The sequence below is a fragment of the Gigantopelta aegis genome, chromosome 2 (genome assembly GCF_016097555.1).
Source record: "Gigantopelta aegis isolate Gae_Host chromosome 2, Gae_host_genome, whole genome shotgun sequence".
Classification (NCBI taxonomy): domain Eukaryota; kingdom Metazoa; phylum Mollusca; class Gastropoda; order Neomphalida; family Peltospiridae; genus Gigantopelta; species Gigantopelta aegis.
Window position 1 is genome coordinate 10493110 of NC_054700.1, and position 22164 is coordinate 10515273.

General features: G+C 39.3%; 1 protein-coding gene across 2 annotated transcripts in view; it reads right to left on the reverse strand.

The window, feature by feature from the left end:
* Positions 1–6181: 6181 nt before the first annotated feature.
* Positions 6182–22164, reverse strand: part of LOC121381102 (cAMP-dependent protein kinase type II regulatory subunit-like) — a 43314-nt gene continuing 27331 nt past the window's right edge. The window contains exon 2 of one of the 2 annotated variants that reach the window (XM_041510221.1): positions 6182–9288. In XM_041510221.1, the coding sequence (XP_041366155.1) occupies positions 7748–8851 (1104 nt within the window). In that variant the 5' untranslated portion in view covers positions 8852–9288 and the 3' untranslated portion in view covers positions 6182–7747. Of the gene's footprint in view, positions 9289–14980; positions 15340–22164 lie in introns of those variants that run through there. The other variant, XR_005959048.1, reaches the window with a different exon arrangement.

Sequence of the window (22164 nt, forward strand, 5' to 3'; positions counted from 1 at the left end):
TTTGTATAAAGTTTGTTTTGTTTAACGACACCACTAATGCACATTGATTAATTAATTATCGGCTATTGTATGTCAAAAAGAATTTTCACGAAACCCGCTCCCCCCCCCCCCCCCCATCATTAACAGCAATGGATCTGTTATATGTACTTTTCAACAGACAGGACAGCACATACCATGTATCAATACAATTGTATAGATTCTATAGGTCCAATCTCCAGCACATTTTTACTATTTAGGCTTTTTTCTTCTTCTTTTTTTAAAGTGGTGTTTTCGGAAACATGTCGAATTGTTTTTAAATAGGATAACTGGGCTTATTATTATTATTTATAAAACTGCATTCACCCCGACGGTTTCAGATATATTTCCATGTAAGTACTCTTTGTTTTAACCTATATATTAATAAAACAAACTCGAAAAAAGATAGGTAGGGTTGGGTTCCCCGAAACAAATATATACATTAGTCCTTAGAATAACTCATCTACATTAATAAATACATTTTAGCACATACATGCACTATATTATCATAAAGAATCTGATTAAAAAAAAAAAAATTGACTGAAATGCAAAAATGTAATTGGCGAATACATATTTAGATTGGCGAAAGAAATTGCAGTTTCGCGAATTGTTTGGTGAACAATAAAAGGAACCCAGGCTGGGGCGTAGCCAGAGAAAAACAAAACGGCGAGGAAAACCCAGACCTGTGAAATAAATATAAGTGTCATGGGAAGAATAAAATAAATCTGGGGAAATACCAGACGAGGCAAGCGCCTCGTCTGCCTCTTGCTGGCTACGCCATTGCCAGGGTTAGCCATGTAATTCCTTCGCTAATCTACATCATTCACAAACAAATTATCCATTTTAACACTCAGAAGGTGACACGATTCCTCTGTTTTGTGTTATACAGTATTAAGAAAAATTGATTTTAAAAATAACAAACTGAATTAAAAATTAGAAGAAAAAAACAGCGACACACAAGTTCATTTAAAACGGTAGATGTGATTGTATTTTGCATCAGTAAATGCTGGTCGATTGTGGTGAGACGAGACTGCAACTTTACATTTTCTCTACGCAAGCTTGACTGAAAGGACGTAGAACCGGGAGGGAGTGGAACTGTGACATAGCTTACCAATGGCAGGCATGGTCTTATTTAATGCGATATTCAAAGTTAGATGCTCTTCGACCTTTGATCCGGTTATATGCTATTTATTATACCGCTACCTCAAACTATGGATTCCACTGAGCGCTCGCTTGAAGTGCTAGCGTCGCAGGATCAAACCACCCTCTTTCTCGTTCCAACCAGTGCGCCACAACTGGTCAAAGTTCGTGGTATGTGTTTTCATGTCTGTGGGAAAGTGCATATAAAAGATCTCTTACTGCATTAAGAAAAATGTAGCGGGTTTCATCTGATGACTACGAGTCAGAATTACCAAATGTTTGACATCCAATAGCCGATGATTAATTAATTAATGTGCTCTAATGGTGTCGTTAAACAAAACAAACTTTTAACTATGGATTCCAATGTTCTAAGCACTTTGACCTCGGCTATAAGGGCTGTCTCACGAGAAAAAAGTTCATGTTTGTTTTGTTTAACGACACCACTAGAGCACATTGTTTTATTAATCATCGGCTATCGCAAGTCAAACATAGAGGAAACCCGCTACATTTTTCTGTTGGTAACAATGGATCTTTTATATGCACCATCCCAGAGGATAGCACATACCACGGCCTTTGATATACCAGTCGTGGTGCACTTGCTGGAATGAGAAATGGCCATACCCGAAGAAAGCGAGTTGATCGTTAAGTTGCTAGAGCCGTTAAAACTCAACCATGGGTGGTAGGCGGTGTCGGGATGCGAACCCAGCACCTACCAGCCTTAAAGGTGCCATGTCACAGTTACAAGTGCTATATTTGGCCATTTTTATATTCATTTATTTGTTGTAAATAGAGAATAATACATGAGTGGTCGTTAGATACCATTCATCTTACAACGAGTTGTATCTAACGAGTTTGATACGATTTAAAACAACGAGTTGTAAGATAAATGGTATCTAACGGACACGGATGTATTATTTTATTTCTTACATATCCTAAAAAACAAGGTTTAAAGCGAATTTTAACTAAATGTTATTAATAGCCTTTGCACTTGTATCTATCTAACTTACGCGTCACAGACAACTGATTGTCAGGTCACAGCGTAATCTATTTCGATAGTGCTGTTTTTTTCATTGGATGTATGACATTAGTGAGCAGCCAGTCGTATGTCTTGAAATGTGTTATCAAAAATGACGAATGATGTTTTCACCAACGGGTGTGTAAGAAAAAACAATTACATATTTATCGATCACACACAAATAATCTTTGCATAAATAACTCGGCAATATCGAAATCGCTATGTGCCCACACGCCGTGTAAACAGAGCTTCGTTCAGGACGACTAGATTCCTATGTTAACGAATTTTACGAAATGGACGAATCCATAAGATCTGGCGGGTTACTGTCGATAGACAGATAGGGCTGTCATAGACAGATGTGAGGCACACAAAGGCAGCGAACTTTCCAGCAACATCGACGGGCATAACATTAGGTTTGGGCGAACTGTGACATTTTTTTTTTGGAGCAGAGTTGTTTCTATGGCCATTTTGTCTGTAGAATCCAAATCTAATAGAATTTTCCACCTGTCTTGTCGTTTGATGTCGGTTAATCGCAAACATTCAAAATGGCAACTAAAATATTTCTTCTGGGTTTTTTTACATTATGTGTATTTTCAATATGCTATGGCTAGTAATATATGATTTCTTATGTTTTCCAGAATGCTGATTTCAAATTTGATTTCAAACATTTGATATGAAGCTGATCAATATATCTATATTTGCTGTTAAAGTAATAATAGTTATAATTAATTCATTTATTTATACAGTGAAACCTCTCAAGACCGGACCCTCTGTCAACCGGAATTCCCTCAAAACCGGACGTTTTACAGATCCCTTTTTAAACAACAGGACAAAACTTAACACCTCTAAACCGAATCACTCTTAAATCGGACATTTGTCTTGGTACACAGGGTGTCCGGTTTATAGAGGTTTTACTATAGAATCACATTAATATTGATCAATATTACGTTGTATCCATTCTTCCAGGTGAAAGATTCTGAATGTACAGATTGGTAGAAGTTCTCATTGTTTCCGTCCTATACTCATTTGTTATACAGTAAATTGGTAAGGAAACGCAAAACAGCAAACCATGAGAAACATCGTTCACTTCTACGGAACCCGTTCAGTTCCGTCGATCGTCTATATAAGATTCTTCCATTTACAAATAATAAAATCCATTAGAAAATTCAATTATGAATATTTGCTTGAAAATTGTTTATGGGTACATAGTTGAAGGTAGGCCTAAAAAAAAAAAAAAAAAAAAAAAATATTAATGAATTATTTTGACGGAAAGCTGCCAGTATGCAACTTTGATGTATAATAATCTCTAAAGGGTATCAACTTTACCAAATGACCAAGATCTCGTCTTTATTTGAAACGAAGAGTAGCCCATGAAGTGGCGACAGCGGGTCTCCTCTCAAAATCTGTGTTGTCCTTAACCATATGTCTGACGCCATATAACCGTAAATAAAATGTGTTGAGTGCGTCGTTAAATAAAACATTTCTTTTTTTCTTTTTTTGAAACGGGGCGGGATTTAGCTCAGTTGGTTGAGTGTTCGCTTGAAGTGCTTGCGTCACAGGATTGAACCACCTCGGTGGATCCATTCAACTGATTGGGATGTTCTTACTTATTCCAATTAGTGCACCATAACTGGTTTAAAGGCCGTGGTATATGCTTTCCTGTCTGTGGGAAAGTGCATATAAAAGATCCCCTGTTGCATTAGAAAAAAAATTGCGGGTTTCCACTGATGACTACGAGTCAGAATTAACAAATGTTTGACATCCAATAGCCGATGATTAATTAATCAATGTGCTCTAGTGGTGTCGTTAAACAAAACAAAGTTTAACTCTACGCTAGAGCCCATCCTCATTTGAAACGAAGCTATTCATCTGTTTGGAAAAAACTGTAGACGAAGGAAGGATTTTGTAAGCACGCATTGCCCAAATTGTGTCTCACTAACCACTAACAATTAACCACTAACCAACAGTCTATATAGACTGGATGTATGCATTCAAAAGTCAAGTTAATATGAATGAATATTACCTTGTGCTATTTTTCACATGCGGAATATCAGTTTTATCCCTAAACGTACCACTGAACCGGTCCTGGATTTGTAAAGAATTGTATTCCATTATTAAAAAAAAAAAATACATTAACACATGACAATACCGCTACCAGAGTTTATGTACGACACCCATCAGAAATCCGTCAATATCATACAACTGAAATTAAATAATTTGTCATTTCTAATTCCTACTAGAGTAATTCTAGAAATGATTAAATTGGTTAAATTGGGGGGGGGGGGGGGGGGGGGGTACTAGCGAAGAAGTATTATTCTTCAGTCTCTGGTGGTGATCTGATAACATTTAATTTCATGCAACACGGCTCTTAAATATTTTTTTAAAATGTATTATTTGGGTTAGAAAGAAATGCTTTATTTAACGACGCACTCAACGCATTGTATTTATGTTTATATGGCGTCGGACATATTGTTAAGGACCACACAGATATAGAGAGAGAGATGAAACTCTGTCGCCACTTCACGGGCTACTCTTTTTCGATTAGCATATTTGGGTAAATGCTAGAGAATATAATTATTGTTTGATCAAGATAATTTTGAGTATTATAATCATATTTTAAAGACAACAGTTCCCCTATACTCTCCCCTCTCTATTTGGCCAACGCGGTCATTTCAGGGACAACATTTAAATGATTTTTTTAAGGGCGAATGTCCACTGCACGGATTCTATTTCTGTACCTACTCGCGCATCTCACAGAAAAGACAGTTATATATATTTCCCTTTCAACCGATAGGGAGGATGGGGCAATGTATACGAGTTGAGTTGCAAAGCTTATGTAGTTTCCAAACGCCGTTTTAGGCCAACACAACATATACAAAATAGTTACACCTACCTCCGTTTTATCCATGACACCTACACGCCCCTACAAACTACCCACTTCCACCCCAAAGCCACTTTCTTCACATTTTACGATAATTTTGGTAAAGCATAGCATATCACTACCATATATAATATAATAGTCGTTAAACAAAACTTTATATACTATTATACTGCATATTCACATCACCATTAAAATATTTTTTTAAATAGTACTTAAAAATGGACAATATCGAAAAACATGTTTTAAATAAATTACAAATACTCCAACGACAGCTATGAATGCCTTACGATTTATACAGCCTTTGTTATGGAAATGCGTTACAATCTATTATTGATACCTTTTTCCCTAATCGAGTTTCGGATCGATGGAAGGTTGAAATATATTTCCCCAGCTTTATGCGAAAGAGACTTCCCTACCGATCGAAACACACATTTATTATGTTTACGCTCAAAAACGTTATCGGTCAGGTAGCGAATGTAGCAATCGGTAAATCACCGTTCTAAGTAAATAACAGATACTGTATTGATGAAACAAACATCTTAGCAACGGTGTGACAAAATTACATTAAGGAAAAGACTCCGATATCAGAAAGAAACAGCTTAGTTAATTAGGCGTTAGGGATTTCCTCTGTTCGTCGATAATTTGAATTATTTATTATTTTTAAAAACAGAGCCTAAAGCCCAAAAGGGAATACAATTGAAATAATATATCGAAATATAATTAATTAATTAATTAATTAAAAATAATAAATAAATTAAATTAAATTAAATTAAATTAAATTTTCTGTTGAATTATTCTACAATCATCGTTTATAATTAATATTTTGTCGAAATATTGTTCTAATTAAAAAGGGAAACTAGATGACTAAACACCTTCCGTCCAAGAACAAAACTAGAAATGGTATTTTCTTTCACACCCCTTTTTACACACACATTGAATATACAGACACTGATATTCTAATCAAAAACTAAAATATATAATGTGTAACTGTAGGCGTTAACAATAGTTTATTAAAGTTAAAAGTCAAAGTGTATTTTGTTTAACGACACCACTAGAGAATACTGATATATTAATTGTTGGCTATTGGATGTCAATTTTTTTTAATTCTGACTCGTAGTCATCACAGAAAATCCGTTACATTTATCCTAATGCAGCAAAGGGATCTTTTATGTGCACCATCCCACGGACAGGATAGTACATACCACGGCCTTTGATATACCAGTCGTGGTGCACTGGCTGGAGCTATATCCCGCCCCCTGATTGGAGTGAGAGTCAAAACATCTGCTCAATTCCATTATGCATTCGATAAGAAGACAAAAAAATGTTGTAGACAGATATCTAATCAATATTAAAACATTTCGTCGTAGGTATCATGTTTCTCTCTTCTATTTAAGAAACGTAAATTATTTCTGTAAAGACATACGAATGACTAAAATAGATGCTAACGAAATGGTACACAAACTCAATAATATCATCTTCGATCCGGCATGACGATGACGTAATATCGTAGTCTTCAAATGTCATATATTATGCTACAGTTGAAAGGGAAAAAAAATTAAATTAAAAAAAACAAAATAATAAAATTTAAAAAAACCCGAACATCTGGCAGGTTTCTGTGCAAGACAGACATTACTTTAAACTCACTGACCCTAGATTTTAGGGACGCGCGAATCCATAATCGTATCGCTAAAACTGATGCTTTCAGAAAGAAATTAAAAAATAAGTAATGTGTATTATAAAGGTAAAACAAGAAGAAGCAGATCCAAAAATGTTTACACCGCCTAATAGCAAGGTCACCGCTTTTTAAACTATAATATATTTGCTTCAGAAATGTCTATGTTTATTCCGTTTTTTGCATTCGTTCTTCTTTGTCTTTTTATGTTTTACTTTGTTTTGTTTTGTCTTTATTGTTTTAATTTTTCATATTATACTGCCGGTAAAGTTCACCATAAGGAATGGGTAGATGCATTCAGACATGGCTTGAAATTGTAGTTCGTCTTTCCGGACCTGTTTGCTTACACCAACGTTTTTTTTATTCCTGAAGCACATACCAACAACAACACGGGAACTCGTAGGCTACAGTAAATCCATTTCCTCTCCTGTTGCGAGTAAATTGGCTAAAACACTTACAATGACACACGTGCAATTATAACACAACACCGTGAACACACGACCGTCGCTCACTGTGATCGTCGCAATTTACTCACTTTGCGACATACATAGAATACAACTGGCTGATTTCAGACGCAAATAAAATGGCCATGTAAATGACAGGGATGTAGTTTAGTAGAACAATAGGAATCTTCCTCCTTCACTCAAACTTCCACAGATTAGTCACTTTGAGTCACAAATAGAATAAAAATATATCACGGATCAGGTCCATGGACTTTCCCGAGACCGGACCCGGGATGGACATGCCTGAAACCCTAGTGGTATAGGGGCATGTTAAAACAGTTCAACTTCAGAATACAAATGTGTGTTCTTTTTGTTGTTGTTGTTGTTGTTGTTGGCGTTTTCCAAAAACCAAAGGGGCCATGTACCAATAAGCTAATATGCTCAAGGTACTAAAGAATTGAATGTAAAATGACAGGGATGTAATTAAATGGAAACACATAATATGGTGGGTCGTTCTTCTCCACTTACTGACAAGAGCCACACAAAAAAAAAAAAAAAAAAAAACCGAAAGAAAACATCATTCATTTTGCGACATACATAGTATATAGCTGGCTGTTCCTTTTCATGATGTCCACACAGGATCCAAGAAGTCTTTCGAAACAGCCTCGATCTAGAAACGCCGATTTGACTTTGCCCACAGCGTACACGTTCGCTGTTCTGGGCTTATTTTCTATAAGAGCTAGTTCCCCGAAATACGTCCCCGTTGACCGCGTGGCTATTTCTTGCTCGTGGTCGTCTTCGCCGTTGATGGTGACGCGTATATGTCCGTCCTCGACGAAGTACATCCCGTCGGCGTCGTCGCCCTGTTCGATGATGGCCTCCCCGTCGTCGAACACCCTCGTGACCAGAGCGTCGGCCAGCCTCATCCTCTCGTATCCGTCCAGACACTGCAGAATCGTCACCGACTCCAGAAGCTTCTCGTATTTCTTCCTTTTCCTGAAGGCACTTTTCAGAACGATCCTTCTGAAGGACTTTCTGTCCATGGCCCAGAGGGTTCCCTCCGAGACGGCGACCACCGTGGCGGAGCGAGGCATATTGTACATCAAGGCGAGCTCGCCGAAACTGCCTCTGTTCTCGAACTGGTGGACTTTCTTCTGCTCTCCTTTGATGTCGACCAGCACGTCGTACACGCCTTTGTCGATAACGTAGAAGTTATCTCCGTCCTCCCCTTGTTTGATGACCATTTCTCCGGGACACACGACGCGTTCGAACATGGCATCTATCACCTCCTGCATCTGCTCCACATCCAGACTCCTGAAAAGAAGAATCCCGCCAACAGCTTCCAACAGCCTCTCTCTCTGGTCGTCGGTCTTGGCGAACGTGACCTTGTCCTCGTCGCTATCGTCTTCTTCCGGGTCATACCGCTCGGCGGAGACGGACTGTCGTCTGGCGTACCTGCCTCGGTTGTTGCGCGGTTTGAACGCCGTCTTGTCCGGCTCGGCGGCGTCTTCGTCGTCTTCCACGATGATGTACATCGGGATCTCCTTCGGTCTCTTCCGCTCCCGCGTCTTGGTGAAGTACTCGACGGCGAAGTCGTAGAGATCTCCGGGTCTCTCGCGCAGCACGGCCACCGTGAAGTCCCTCAGCAGGTCTCCTAGACCGTCTGGAATCTCCAAGTTCATCATGAATAGCTCTGGCGTGTTTTCCCACTCGCTTAACTCGCTGTGTACACACAAACACGCCGAAAACCCAAGCGCTCCACGGATAAATTGTTTCGTCGATATTTTCCTTTTCTCTCTCTCTCTCTCTCTCAGAGTTCTCGGGTCGGTCGCAACAATCACTGCCTGCGCTGCTTTTGTTTGAAGTGTGGTCGCCAATTCCTCCAACGTCACACTACCAGATCAGTTATAAACGTCTTGAGTCCATAATAAGGTGGCTATTACGTTTGAGAAAAAGATCATCTGGACGAGGCTTTAAGACAACGCGAGATGGCTGTTACAGACGGCCGAATACACGGCGGCATGGTTTCCCGACGACAACAATCGTAGGTGGGATGTCGCCGACGTCTTTCTTGACCGAAGTGTTGTTTTTTTCTTCCACTTCTTTTTTGTCTTTACGTGACCTGGAAGTAGAAGAAAATACAAATGACATTTTGAAAGAAAATCATGCAAATAGGAAATTATGTGAAGTACATTCAAGCGTTCATCCCATTATTTATTCTCTCATTCATTCATTCATTCATTTATTCATTCAATCATTAGTTCAATTCATTCAGTCATTCAATCATTCATTTAGTCACTCATTCACTCACTCACTCACTCACTTACTCAATCACTGATTTCCTCAATCAGTCAGTAAGTCATTCAGTCGCTCACTCACTCATCCATTGAGTCAGTCAGTAAATCATTCAGTCGCTCGCTTACTCGCTCATTCATTCATTCAGTCAGTAAATCATTCAGTCGTTCGCTCACTCACTCACTCACTCAGTCAGTCAGTAACTCATTCAGTCGCCCGCTCACTCATTCACTCATTCAGTCAGTCATTCAGTAAATCATTCAATCCATCGCTCACTCACTCACTCACTCACTCATCCAGTCAGTCAGTCCTTCAATCAGTTAGTCAGTTAGTCGCTCATTCAATTGGTCAATCAGTCAGTCAGTTAGTCGCTCATTCAATTAGTCAATCAGTCAGTCAGTTAGTCGCTCATTCAATTAGCCAATCAGTCAGCCAGTTAGACGCTCATTCAATTAGTCAATCAGTCAGTCAGTTAGTCGTTCATTCAATTAGTCAGTCAGTTAGTCAGTTAGTCGCTCATTCAATTAGTCAATCAGTTAGTCAGTCGCTCACTGAATTAGTCAATCAGTCAGTCAGTTAGTCGCTCATTCAATTAGTCAATCAGTCAGTCTGTTAGTCGCTCACTCAATTAGTCAATCAGTTAGTCAGTTAGTCGCTCACTCAATTAGTCAATCAGTCAGTCAGTTAGTCGCTCACTCAATTAGTCAATGAGTCAGTTAGTCGCTCACTCAATTAGTCAATCAGTCAGTCAGTTAGTCGCTCACTCAATTAGTCAATGAGTTAGTCAGTCGCTCATTCAATTAGTCAATCAATCAGTCAGTCAGTCGCTCATTCAATTAGCCAATCAATCAGTCAGTCAGTTAGTCGCTCACACAATTAGTCAATCAGTCAGTCAATCAGCCAGTCTCCCTTTCACTCACTCATGTAGTTAGTCACTCAATCATTATTTCTTCCATTCAGGAAGTTACATGGTTTGTTTACGAATGAAGATTTAAATAATGTTTGAGATGGTGAATAGTATTAAAAAAAAAAAAAAATTACTTTTCCGTAACATTTGTTTTTGGTGGTATCCAAGTTCTATATATAAATAAAAACCTTGTATCGGTTATTGAGGGAAGGCATTAATATCAGCGTAACGTAAAGAAACATCCCAGGTAAACCCCAAATTTGTGCTTAACCCTTTAAGGGCGTGAAAATATTGGTAATTGTTACGGTCGTGCTGTTTTAAAACATATCATCTACTACCACGGCTTTTTGTATCTGCCAGGATAGCACATACCACAGCCTTTGATGTACCAGTCGTGGTGCACTGGCTGGAACAAAAAATAGCTCAATGGGCCCACCGACGGGGATCGATCCTAAACCGACCGCGCATCAAGCGAGCGCTTTACCACTGGGCTACGTCTCGCCCCCACTAAATACGGTTGCAGATGTTTAATGTTTTTAGAATACATTTATTTCGTTTTGACTTCACTGACCGAAAACGAAATGTCATAAATAGATTTATGTATAAATGTATTTCAAGAATGGACAACCAGAACTGATTATGCCCAATGTCACTGTTTTCAGAAGAAGAAAAACACACACATTTTAACGTTTAAAAATTCAAAAACAAAATCAAAAGAAAGAAAACAAATAATATAAAATGTTGAATAGTAGACCACTCTGGCTGCTAGAATCAATATTTGATAACTGTAACCGAATTCCAGGACAGATCAAGGTGGCAAGTTGACTGTGAAGAAGGTGTAACATCCGTCCTCCACTTTTCGATCATCAATTTCAAAACGATTGTTTCGACACCACTAGAGCACATTAATTTATTACTCATTGGCTACTGGATGTCAAATATATGGTAATTTGGACACATGTTATTAGAGAGAAAACCCGCTACATGTTTCCATTAATAGCAAGGGATCCTTTATATACACCACATCCCAGACACAGGATAGCACATACCACAGCATTTGGTATACCAGTCGTGGTGCACTGGTTGGAATAAAAAATAGCCCAAATGTGCTCACCGACGGGGATCGATCCTAGACCAACCGTGCATCAAACGAGCGCTGTACTACTGACCTACGTCCCGCCTTTTCAAAACGAAGCGATCATGCTATGAGCGATAAAATCGCTTGAGAGACATATAAAAGTTTTAGTCATCACATGACCCTTGCCTCGTGCGACGAGCGATGATTTCGGAACTCCAAACTGGAATCCAGCTTTTCATCGCATGGTGTATGGTCGCCAAGCGATGGTGCGATAGGGAATCTCTATCGCACGATCGCTAACTTGACGACGATCTTAAGACATTTTGAACATTAAATATTACATATTTTTGTGAAAAAGAAAAATCGTTTCAGTTGCCAGTTCTGTTACCATAGACACGTTACATGTTCAGACACTTTATCAAGTATTCTAATTATATATATTATACACCGATTTCCCTCTCAGGACAGACAACCCAGATAGCTGACGTGTTAGCGCGCGCGCGCGCGCGCGCGCGCGCGTGTGTGTGTGTGTGTGTGTGTGTGTGTGTGTGTGTGTGTGTGTGTGTGTGTGTGTGTGTGTGTGTGTGTGTGGTGTGTTGTGTGTGTTGTGTGTGTATATGTATGTGTCCAGGACAGCGTGCTTAAACATTAATTGGTCAAAAGCACGAAAATAAGTATAAATATATACGATACATGATATCTTTGAAATGGACATTTTGAATATTAAAAATTCTGTGAAGGACCTTTTGGCTGCCACAGCGATATTAAGAATCTCAGTCGTGTTTTTAGTATACTGTAGTCATAATAGCTGTTGTTGCGTTGATTCTCGTTATTATATTAGGTTGCGCCTTCTGGCCTAATACCTCTGACTTCAGAACTCAAGGTTCCTGTTGGGGTAACCCCAGCCTTAGGCCATATCATTTTAGGCTATCCATGTACCAATACACCATTTCAACCAAGGACCCAATCCACAGCCCTGGTCAGATACCAGCAGACGATGATATTCAGACTACGGACTGGCCACTACCATTTTCGGTCCCATACAGACGGCCTGGAGCTGACAGACACCGAGGACTGTCCTTGTCAAACAGGACCACAGTCTCCAGAGCACATCCTGAAGTTGTGTCCGTTGTACAACAAAGCAATGGAATAGATAGTACAAAACCAAATAATTTCCGGCTGGGTTAAAGTTCGAGGTGCTTTGTATAGGTAGTCAAAAAAAAAACAATAACTTCCGGCTGGTTCAAAGTTTGAGGTGCACCGAACTTCTGATAGAAAAGTTAACACCACAAGTCCTGTGATTGGTGATAAATGTGAGTGTGTTGGTTGTAAAAAAAACCCCACAATTTCAAATGTACGCAATTTTATTTCATCTAGTACTATTGTGTCAAGTAGCCTTGTGCTTGAAACATGGGGTACCTGTAAAGAAAAAACCCTCAAATTTTGTACGGAACTAGGGCAGTCATAGATGCTACCCGTTATCTCTGAAATGAGCAGCTTGACCCCCAATGATTTCTGATTCACTTTAATGGTGAGGGGTGGTAGTATTTATATTCGTGGTGTTTATTTCGATTGATACGCTGCAGGTAGGAATTTTAGCCACATATGTTACACTTGTCATCTATGGAATTTAATTTGGTAGTATACATCCTAAACCACTGACGGAAGAGAGCAACACTATCTGACAGATAAAAATGAAGATTTAAAAAGTGGTATTTCCCAACACAATTGGAATCCAGATCTAAAGAATGATCAGCTATGTAGCTTAACAGCAAGGTAGCCCTGTGGTAAAGCGCTCGCTTGATGCGCGGTTGGTCTGGGATCGATCCCCGTCGGTGGGCCCATTGGACTATTTCTCGTCCCAGCCAGTTCACCATGACTGGTATATCAAAGACCGTGGTATATGCTATCCTGTCTGTGGGATGGTGCATATAAAAGATCTCTTGCTACTAATGGAAAGAAAATGTAGCGGGTTTCTTCTCTAACACTATATCAGAATTACCAAATGTTTGACATCCAACAGATGATTAATAAATCAATTCTAATTCTAAATTAGGTTCATCAGCACAAAAAACAAAAAAGCAGGTACATACATAAACCTAGCTCAGCGGCTATACGTCAAATAGTAATTGAAACAATACCACCAGCACATTAATTCTAATAGCTAATGGTACTAAAGATGATTTAGACAGCAGTATTTCTCAACACAATCCGAATTCTGATCTAAAGAATGATCAACTATGTAGCTTAACCGCAAAAGAAGAAGACCAATCCAGCCTGGGTGTCCATAACAGAAGCTGGAGGTTCTTCTGGCGTAGCTCTTAGGGCCATTGATACGTACAAACTCATTCGCTACGTCAAGGAATCGACCACGAAGGGATCAAATTACTAATTCTGTATCTATATCAAATACATGACGGTTAAACTTATATCTTTTTCTTTGTCACATATTATTTTTCAATTCATATCAAAGAGTTTTTGTATACAGAGTTGACTTTTAAATTCTATATTTTGTAGAAGATAACATCACATATGAATATAAAAACTACGGTTTGATTCAAAATGAAACACACAGAAAGAAAGAAAAGCAAAAATAGAAACAAAAATATCAAATAAATATGTTATAATAGCAAAACTGTTCAACTAAAACTACAAAACTATATTCTACAAACGAATAACAATACACACTTACTTTTCTAGCGTCAGATATATGATGAAACAATTTTAAATTGTTGAAGATTATTTTCTGTTTCTAACCCAAAGTCGCCGTTAAGCCAAGCCAAACGGTTGCTAAGATATCATGTAGCTATCAGTGTTTCCAGGACACCGATGTCCAGTGACGTGTTTGTGATGAGTAGCCAATCAACATCGGACATTATTAATAATTTTTTAACACATCGTATATCGCGTCGACAGCTGTGGCAACCAAATATGTCATTTCTCTTGTGTTTGTCACACATGGGCTTAACCTAGCTGCCAGCGGAGATGTTCAGTTTGGATCGGTGTTCGTAAATCTGAGAGTAAGGATGGTTCTAAAACTGACCGCAAGAAGAGTGCGGAGGGGGGAGCGGGGGCGTAATTTTGGTGGGGTTTTGGGCGGGTTTTTTTTTATTTTTTTGTATACCTACCATCCGCAAAACTAAATTTAATTGCCCTCGTGTAGTGGTTAAGCCATCGGTCATAGGGGAGTATTTTACATATATATTTTTTTTTATATATACCACCCTCAAAAATAATACTTAACTGCCCTCGGTGGTGTAGTGGTTAAGCCATCGGACATAAGATACAGGGGTCGTATTCCTGTACCCGATTTTAAATGTCGTGGTATGTGCTATCCTGTCTGTGGGATGGTGCATGCATATAAAATGGAAAAATATTGCGGGTTTCCTCTCTAAGACTATATGTAAAAATTACCAGAAAGTTAACATCCAATAGCCGATAATTAATAAATCAATGTACTCTAGTGGTGTCGTTAAACAAAACAAACTTTAGTTGTCTACACGAGTCACAAATTTCAACAATTTACAAATTCTGAGACCATTTTATTCGATGCACAGGAATATCTTTTCATACGATCGATATTTTTCAATCCATTAAAGGTTTCAGCTATGCTAAAACAAATTTTTAGAAACATCCAAGATCGCACTTAAGGGTTGGTTTGGGATGCAGACAATCCTCAGGTGTGCACTAACTCATTCTACCCACATGGAATGTTTTTAGAAAAATACTTTGGGGAACAAAGTACAAACAGAGCTGCATAAATGTCACTGAATACTTCAATATATAAGCTCATCGCTCGCAAAGATACATTTTATTTTCCACAGACCATCCCTCTGCTTACGTTATACCGTTAGCGATGTTTGGAACACAGTTCAGGTGTTTACGTCAAGTTCCTGCAAATATCAAGGATGAAATGAAGGAGTGGTGTTTTTATATCTAAGTAAGGTTCAAGCACGCTGTCTATGTACAAACAGAGTGCAGTAGTCTATCTGTTCAGAATAATGGAAAAGTAAGGAAGGATAATTATATAGTGGATTTGTATTGTGGGGTGGGGGTATGTGTTTTTGAGTGTGTGTGTGTCTGTGTGCAGAGAGAGAGAGAGAGAGAGACAGAGAGAGAGACAGAGAGAGAGAGACAGACAGACAGAGACAGAGAGACAGAGAAAGAGACAGAGAGAGACAGAGAAAGAGACAGAGAGAGAGACAGAGAAAGAGACAGAGAGAGAGACAGAGAGAGAGAGAGAGAGAGAGAGAGAGACAGAGAGAGAGAGAGACAGACAGACAGAGACAGAGAGACAGAGAAAGAGACAGAGAGAGACAGAGAAAGAGACAGAGAGAGAGACAGAGAAAGAGACAGAGAGAGAGACAGAGAGAGAGAGAGAGAGAGAGAGAGAGACAGAGAGAGAGAGAGACAGACAGACAGAGAGACAGAGAAAGAGACAGAGAGAGACAGAGAAAGAGACAGAGAGAGGGGGTAAAGGTAGTTGCGAGAGAATACGAGAGATGAAAAGAGAGGAAGAAAAAGAGATTGACAAACCGGCCGGTAGGCAGACAGATGGGCGGACGGGTTGGCCGACCGGACGTACGGACGAATAGGGACGAGCGGAGAACGGACGGACGGAAGGACAGACAAGCATAGAATACAGTAGCGGTTCTATATTTCCCAAATGTGTTGACTTGCCTGGGACCTGCTTAGACTTAAACTAAATAACATGACGACCATCGCGCCATCTTAGTTTAGTGTTTCAGATAATGTTAGCTCAATAATAATACAACATGAATAATCGATCTAGCAGTGGCATTATTTATAGGGCCGCAAATATTTCTCATGGTCACATGTAATTACGGATATGTGGGATGGGTGAGAAACAGGGGTGGGTGAGAAAACAGGGGCGTAGCGAGCTCTGGACATGGAGGTGGGGGTGGGGAGGGGTTCCGAATATGAACCTAGCGGATCGGTTTGTCTAACGTTTCCCTAGGCACCTATGTGAATAGTTCAATATTGAACTGAAGGAAGGAAATGTTTTATTTAACGACGCACTGAACATATTTTATTTATGGTTATATGGCGTCAGACATATGGTTGAGGACCATGCAGATATTGAGAGAGAAAACCCGCTGTCGTCAGTTCATGGACTACTCTCCTCGATTAGCAGCAAGGGATCTTTTATTTGCGCTTCCCACAGGCAGGATAGCACAAACCATTGCCTTTGTTGAACCAGTTATGGATCACTGGTCGGTGCAAGAGGTTTACACCTACCCATTGAGCCTTGCGGAGCACTCACTCAGGGTTTGGAATCGGTATCTGGATTTAAAAGCACATACCACGAGCTTTGATATACCAGTCGTCGTGCACTGGCTGGAGCGAGAAATAGCCCAATGGGCCCACCGACGGGGATCGATCCCAGACCGACCGCGCATCAAAACTGTTTTAGCCTCAGAGAGGCAGGGTGAACCCTGAACCCTTTACCTAAGTAGGTCAACAGGAAACTGTTTTGGGGGAGCAGATAATAATGGTGTTATCAGTCTTTAAGGGGCGGCGCTGTGTTTGCTTACATTCCTTTTTAATCACTGAAAGGGGTGGAACTTAGCCCAGTGGTAAAGGGTTCGCTGGCTACGTAGTTGGGGGCGGGACGTAACCCAGTGGTAAAGCACTCGCTCGATGCTTGGTCGGTCTGGGACCGATCCCCGTCGGTGGGCCCACTGGGCTATTTCTCATCACAGCCAGTGCACCACGACTGGTATATCAAAGGACATGGTATGTGCTATCCTGTCTGTGGGATGGTGCATATAAAAGATCCCTTGCTGCTAATCGGAAAGAGTAACCCATGAAGTGGCGACAGCGGGTTTCCTCTCTCAATATCTGTGTGGTCCTTAACCATATGTCTGACGCCATATAACCGTAATTAAAATGTGTTGAGCGCGTCGTTAAATAAAACATTTCTTTCTTTCTTTTGCTACGTGGTTGGTTGGGATATTTCTTGTCCCAGCTAGTATACCAAAGGTCGTGGTATATGTGCTATCCTGTCTGTGGAATGGTGCATATAAACGATACCTTACTACTAATGCAAAAAAGGGTAGGGGTTTCGTATGGTGACTACGAGTCAGAAATCACCAAATGTTTGACATCCATTAGCCGATGATTAATAAATCAATGTGCTCTAGTGGTGTCGTTAAACAGAAGAAACTTTAACTTTAAATACATTTTATAAGGTACATGTATCTGCAATATGTAGTATACACGGCGAAGATTTAGCGTCGCTCAATTGTAATGCCCGATAGATCTAGCCAAACTGTCGTGTCTTTACTTGAAAGTGTTCTCGCTGCTGGTCAGGGCGGAAACGTCAATTATCGTACTTAGAATCACCATGGAGACAAGCACGGTGTTCTGTTCTGTGTGACTTAGGTCTCACTACACAGATCACTTCCAGGTGAGAGTTCATTCATCACGGTCCACTATAGTTCCTAATTGTGGCACACGTTATGGTTCACATATTCACTTCTAGGAAATGGTGAAGAATTAAAACAATATGTATGTTTAATGGTAAGCCTTCTGGCTGTATTTTGCCCATGTTATTTTGTAATATTGTGCATCGACCTTTTGGGACATGGGTATATAGCGCAAGTGACAGCCGAAGTGAATCGGTTAATGAACCACCTGTTCGGACCGGTACTACAGCCAGATGCGGTCATATAGCAAAAACTGAGACGGAAATGTTCACAATTTTGGAGTGAATATAAATGCTTATATAATGTATGTTCGCAATGGTGTGTGTTGTTAGTGCCAACGAGAACCCGTTCTATGGGCAATCTTCGATTGAAGTTGGGCAGTTTAACATGGGTTTCAATGGCAGATGACATCTGTGTAGTGAGACCTTAGCTTTTATACGACACTTCATGCAATTTTTTTGTTAATATTTTGCTTTCGTGCTTATGCTTATTTAATATTTAAGTACGCTGTTTAAAGTAGCATACCCTAGTTTCAACCCGTCAAAGTAGACACCAATTTTGGTTAATTTAATAACATATAACATATTTGGAAAAAGTTACAAAATAGTGAAGCACGGGTTTCTGATGTAGAAACGGGGAAATACCCTTAAATTCAATTTTTAAAATTAAAAATTACAAATTTCCTAAATATCTCTCTATTACTTTGCGAAGACTGCCCTAGAGAATCATTGTATCACGTTTTAGAACTGTACGATCAAAACTCTAGGAGAAGATAAAGTTTGTTTTGTTTAACGACACCACTAGAGCTAATTTATTCATCATCGGCTATTGGCTGTCAAACATTTAGTAATTCTGATATAAATTCTTAGAGAGGAAACACACCACATTTTCCCCATTAATAGCAAGGGATTATTTTATATCCACCATCCCACAGACAGGAGAGAAAATACCACGGCTTTTGATATACCAGTCGTGGTGCACTGGTTGGAACGAGAAATAGACTACAAAGTGAAACAAGAGGCTGTGACGCTGAAACGGAGACATACTCTAAATACATTCGAGTTCGTCTCCATAGCAGTTACTTTTCAAAGGTACGTGCGTATATGGAAAATAGATTTTGTGGTATTAGTAAAACCAGGATGACTAGCAAACACTTCAAATGTACGGAAATGGATAACCTAAACAATAAAATATTAATAATGTGTGATTTCAATGATAAAAAAAACCCGGCTCTTTTAGAGCAAAATACGCCTGTGTGTTTAAGATCTGTTACTTTAATCGTTAGTGGTGAGGGAGTGGGGATTTAGTTCAGTCGATTGAGTGCTCGACTGAGGTGCTTGCGTCGCTGGGTTGAACCACTACGGTGGATCCATTCAACTGTAGTATGTGTGTTCGTGTCTGTGGGAAAGTGCATATAAAATATCCCTTGCTGCCAATGGAAAACTGTAGCGGGTTTACCAAATGTCTGACATCCAATAGCCGATCATTAATAAATCAATGTGCTCTAGTGGTGTCGTTAAACAAAACAAAGTTTAACGTAACTTTAGAGGTAAGTCAAAATTTTCTGAAATATCTCTCCTTAATATTTTTTGAGGGCTTCCCACGAAGATCATTATAGCAAGTTTCATAACAGTTCAATCAACGACACTCACCTGAAAACAACAACAAAAAAACGCCCCCCCCCCCCCCCCAAAAAAAAAAAAAAAAAAAAAAAAATAATAATAATAATAATAATAATAATAATAATAAAAACAAAAGACCATTTTTTTTTTTTTAAATGGCTTTACGGAGTGAGGGCGTTGTTTGGGTGGATCGTGTGATTGATCGTTCCTCGATCGAACTATAATTTATGAATGTTCCCGTCAGCCACAAAATCAAAATCAAAATAAATTTAACGTCCGTACACTCAGCACCCAGAAAATAATAATTCTGAAATGTCTTGCATCTTCCGCCCTGTCGCCTTTTAATAATTTCTATGAACAGCCTATACGCAAACTGACAACTGTGTCAAAGGTTCCAACAATGTATTGTATGCTGTGTAATTATATTACTGTATGAAGTCACATTCAGGTTGAACAATGAAACGTGCCAAGACCAAAATTCAAACTGTTAGAAACCATTTACAGGGACTGTAACGAGTTTGCCCCAGTTGTTGAAATATTGCCGACTAACAGTGACTGTTTATTGTCTGTTATTACATAGTAAATAATATATAATATAATATACAGAATAAAGTAAAGTTTGTTTTATTTAACGACGCCACTAGAGCACATTGATTTTTAATCTTATCATCGGCTATTGGACGTCAAACATATGGTCATTCTGACACTGTTTTTAGAGGAAACCCGCTGTCGCCACATAGGCTACTCTTCTTTACGACAGGCAGCAAGGGATCTTTTATTTGCGCTTCCCACAGGCAGGATAGCACAAACCATGGCCTTTGTTGAACCAGTTATGGATCACTGGTCGGTGCAAGTGGTTTACACCTACCCATTGAGCCTTGCGGAGCACTCACTCAGGGTTTGGAGTCGGTATCTGGATTAAAAATCCCATGCCTCGACTGGGATCCGAACCCAGTACCTACCAGCCTGTAGACCGATGGCCTGCCACGACGCCACCGAGGCCGGTAATATACAGAATATTAATATCTATATATTAAATGTGCTTGTGAATGTCCAAGTGTCTGTACAAAGTCAAAGTTCATTTTATTTCGTAATATATATAGGATATAATAGGAGATAAAAAGGAGAATATATATATATATATATATATTCTTCTCCTTTTTTCTACGTTTGTACGTACGATATTATTGTGATACCAAATCCAGGTTTGGTTATCTACAAATATTAAGACGACCAGAAACACATTGAATATAAAGACACTAATATTCTACACAAGAAAATATATTTAATGTGTAATTTTAGTCGTCAGGGTTGGGGTGGCCCGATCTTATTGTCTCACAATATTCTTTTTTGTACATGTGATATACATATTTTTATGGCAAAATATATACACCCGAGTCAACACATCCTATGTATATTTCTGTTGTTGATGTCTTGCTTGGGGTTTTTTCTTTTACTTAATTTCGTGCTTATGTCCATTTAAGGTTCAAGCACGCTATCCTGGACACACATCTCAGCTATCTGGACTGTCTGTCCAGGACATTGGGTTAATTGTTAGTTGGTTAGTGGTTAGTGTGAGAGAGGAGGGTGTAGTGGTCTTTCACCTACTCATCGAGTCGTTAAAACTCGCTCTGGGTGGGAGCCGGTACCGGGCTGAGAACCCTCTACCTACCAGCTTTATGTCCGACGGTTTAATCACTACACCACCGCGGCCGGTCGGAAACAACTTACAGGAGAGTTATTTTAAAGCTGCAGAGTCTGGGACATTTGGGAGGCCCGATGGATTAATCACTACTGCACCGAGGCCGGTCGGAAACAACTTACAGGAGAGTTTTTTAAAGCTGCAGAGTCTGGGACATTTGGGAGGCCCGATGGATTAACCACTACCCCAGTGGTTAGTCCATTGGGCTTCTCATTCAGTTTTGTGATTTCCTACACGCCTGTTGGTGAGAACATCATGCACTTTTTATAAGACAATAGCACACGTGTTATCCATTTAAAGTCATATGATTCATTGGCTGATGCTAGGTGATGACCTGCCCTCCAAAGCTATAACCATCCAATGAAATAAGCACGATCAAAATGTATTGCTCTGTGATGTATAAGTGAACATGAAACTGATTGCTCTGATTACATAAGTTAACTGCAAGTGTCGTCAATATGTTTTTGTTAGTAAGGATATTTAAGTCTGTTTTAGCCCAGTGGATCCAACGACGGGAATCGATCCTAGACCGACTGCGCATCAAGCGAGCGTTTTACCACTGGGTTACATCCCGGGCTTAATTCAGAATGAATACACAGATTGTGGTGCATAGTATGACCGTTACACTAACTTCTTTCTCTCTTACAAACTAATACTATATATTCTGACAGACAATTCAAATAGCTCAAGTGTCTGGTTAGGATAGCGTGGCTAAATATTTACTGAATATATACGCATATAAATAAACTGTTAATCATGAGGTAAAAAAAAAATACATACCAGATTTACTGCAGTCACGGAACCGTCATCATGGTGTTTTCGCAATAAGTTTAAAGACGAAAATATCGCTAACTCGTCTCCTTTTATTTATTAAAAAAATATATTTTTTATTAGATTACCTTCTCGTACAATGTATTATGTAAGAGGATTATTGCGCGAAAGAAT